Below are 3,012 nucleotides of genomic sequence, written 5' to 3' on the forward strand. Positions count from 1 at the left end.
GAGTCTTGTTTAGATACTGCCCGCGTCTCGTTCAGTTGCGGGTACCGTTCAGCTGGGTCTTATTACAGTAGGGCATAGCCAAGCCGTGCATACACTTGGACACAGAGCCGCTCTGAATTGCATACAGAATCTGTATGAGGCCCACAAACGCTACCATCACGCCAAACAGGGCTAGGCCCAGAGCGGGTAACTTTTGCTTAGAGAAGATAGACCCTGACTCGAGCTTTAGATAGGACAGTGCAGGGAGGATGAAGGCGAGAGGAACCGCTGCTAACACACCCTGGTGAGAAAAATTGGAAATAAAATATAATTAGACGTGTACGCTCTGCTAGAGCACCCTGGTGAGAAAAAGTGGAAATAAAATTCGATTAATACATATAGCAAATGAGGGTGCAATAGTCCTACATACTGGACTCCGCACACAGGAATTTCGTCAGAAAAGACCCCCATTTTGATGTAATGTAAGTAAATAGTATAAATGAAGTGAGACGAATTGGAAACAATTAGACAATATGCTCCAAGGATTGTAAAATCTATTGATTTAGCCAAGTTAGCTTGGTTGGTAGCGCGTCTGCCTTGTAAGCGCTAGGCCACGGGTAAGATTGCCGCCCGGGGCGGGTTATATCCAGAACGGATAATGTTCGTTCTAGGAACGGCTGGCTTTTTCCTATCCTGTCTTCGTTCTTCATTCGATTTCGGAACGATAAGACGAAGAAGAAAAACAAAGGAAGAAAAGGAAGCAGAAGAAGAAAGTAAAAAAGAAGAAAGGGAAGAAAAAAGATGAAATAAAATTGCAATAGAAATAAACTACCGAGCAAGTGACATTCCATAAGATAGCAGAGGAACTGGAGTCCAATAAAGAGAGTTCATTTATCGACTGCAAAAAGGCATTTGATTCAGCTAAAACTGAATGCGTGTACAAGGCTCACGTGTTTCAGAGTAATGTGGTGATAATCATATTGATAAAGTTCAATTTAAGGCAATTCTACAGGCTACAGATTCTTATTAGAAATTGTACGCCACCAGTGATATGTTCAACATTGAAAAAGAGGGGTTACACAACAAGGTAGCTTCATGAGCCCCAACATTTTTTTAGTCGTTCTTTTAAGTCAATTTGGACAAGCCTAGTTAGATTGATTGGTAGCGCGTCTACCTTATAAGCGTTAGGCCGCGGGTTCGATTCCCGTCCGGGGCGGATTTAATCCTAAAAGGATAATGTTCGTTCTCGGAACGGCTGGCTTTTTCCTATCCTGTCTTCCTTCTCTCTTCGATTTCGGGACGATAAGACCTTGGCAGTTGCAGTTCCTTCTATCAAACCTTTTTAATTTTTTTCTTCCTCGAAGAATAGCCAACTCACTTTCAACTTCAGCACGACTACCAGACAGTCCGTGGTGATGGAGATAAAATATACATACGAGTATATGAAGAAAAGTAATGTACATAATCAGCTGATTTTTTCTCTTTTTGGGCAATTTCGAACGTGATATACGGTTTATTATGTTCTTAACTATGTTCTTACCTGTCTTTCTTCTGTTTTTTTCCCCCTGCAATGTTCTTAAACCTATAAAATATACCAGACCTTGTTTAGACTGCTGGGGTAAAGGGACTTTTTAGTCTCATTCGAGCAGGATATACAGGGTATATTTTATTCTATTGTTGTTTTGAAAACATTAAACTCACGTTCAACTCCAGCACAACTCCCAGACAATCGGTGGTAATCGAGATGAAATACGTAATCAGGACATTCTTCTTCGAAAAATAGCCAACTGACGTTCAACTTGAGCACGACTCCCAGACAGTCCGTGGTGATGGAGATAAAATATACATACGAGTATATCAAGAAAAGTAATGTACCTAATCAGCTGATTTTTTTTCTTTTTAGACAATTTCGGACGTGATATACGGTTTACTATGTTCTTAACTATGTTCTTACCTGTCTTCCTTCTGTTTTTTCCCCCTACAATGTTCTTAAACCTATAAAATATACCAGACCTTGTTTAGACTGCTGGGGTAAAGGGACTTTTTAGTCTCATTCGAGCAGGATAAACAGGGTATATTTTATTCTATTATTGTTTTGAAAACATTAAACTCACGTTCAACTCCAGCACAACTCCCAGACAATCGGTGGTAATCGAGATGAAATACGTAATCAGGACAATGGCCAGCGTGAAGCCCACGTGCTGCTTATCGGTGGAATGGTAGGCGTTCAATACTTGTAGAAGGACGGACCGGGTGACCAGACACTCAATGGGAACGTGAAGCCCACGTGCTGCTTATCGGTGGAATGGTAGGCGTTCAATACTTGTAGAAGGACGGACCGGGTGACCAGACACTCAATGGGATAGGTGAGTAGGATGGTGAAGGAGAAGGCCAGACGCGCCAGGTTCATCAGGTCGTCGTACCAGCAGTAGTTCTCCAGGAGATCACCTGAAGAGCAGAAGAAAGTTAAAAAGGTTAAAAATAATCTTTTTTTGCTTGACAATTGTCTCACCATATATTTGTACGTAAGTTGATAAGAAATCACCACTTAAGTACATAATGGTTTACACAGATAAGAAACAAGAAGATAAAAAAAAAAGATTAAAGAGAAGAGGACGATGAAGAATAACAGGAAGAGGAGGAGGAGAAGGAGGAGGAGGAAGAGGAGGAGAAGAAGGAGAAGGAGGAAGAGGAGGAGAAGAAGGAGGAGGAGGAGGAGAAGGAGGACGAGGAAGAGAAGGAGGAGGAAGAGGAGAAGGAGGAGGAGAAGGAGGAGGAAGAGAAAGAAGAAAAAGGAAGAGAATGATGAAGAAAAGGAAGAAAACAAAAATAATTATAATGAAATTATTCACTCAATCATGTCCCTTGTTAGATTCATTTTGCATCTCATGTTATTTATTAGCTAAGTAAGTAAGTACAACTTGATTGTTCAACTTGTACATTTTTTTGGTAGGTTAGTAGGTACCTACAAATACTCTGCTATATCTATTGCTCATCATTTTGGTTATCCTTGCCCTTGGGTTGCTATCCAGC

At 40.9% G+C, this 3,012-nt stretch overlaps 1 protein-coding gene across 1 annotated transcript; it reads right to left on the minus strand.

Annotated features, from left to right (window-relative positions):
* Positions 1 to 2,427, minus strand: LOC103521149 (putative sodium-coupled neutral amino acid transporter 11; the record flags this gene model as incomplete). The annotated part of the gene is made up of 3 exons (XM_026831967.1): positions 1 to 280; positions 2,094 to 2,237; positions 2,327 to 2,427. Coding segments are annotated over 3 exons (494 nt in total), but the record flags the coding sequence as incomplete, so codon positions are not given.
* Between the last annotated feature and the right edge of the window lie 585 nt (positions 2,428 to 3,012).

This window comes from Diaphorina citri, unplaced genomic scaffold (assembly GCF_000475195.1).
Source record: "Diaphorina citri unplaced genomic scaffold, Diaci psyllid genome assembly version 1.1 scaffold4604, whole genome shotgun sequence".
NCBI classification, from domain to species: domain Eukaryota; kingdom Metazoa; phylum Arthropoda; class Insecta; order Hemiptera; family Psyllidae; genus Diaphorina; species Diaphorina citri.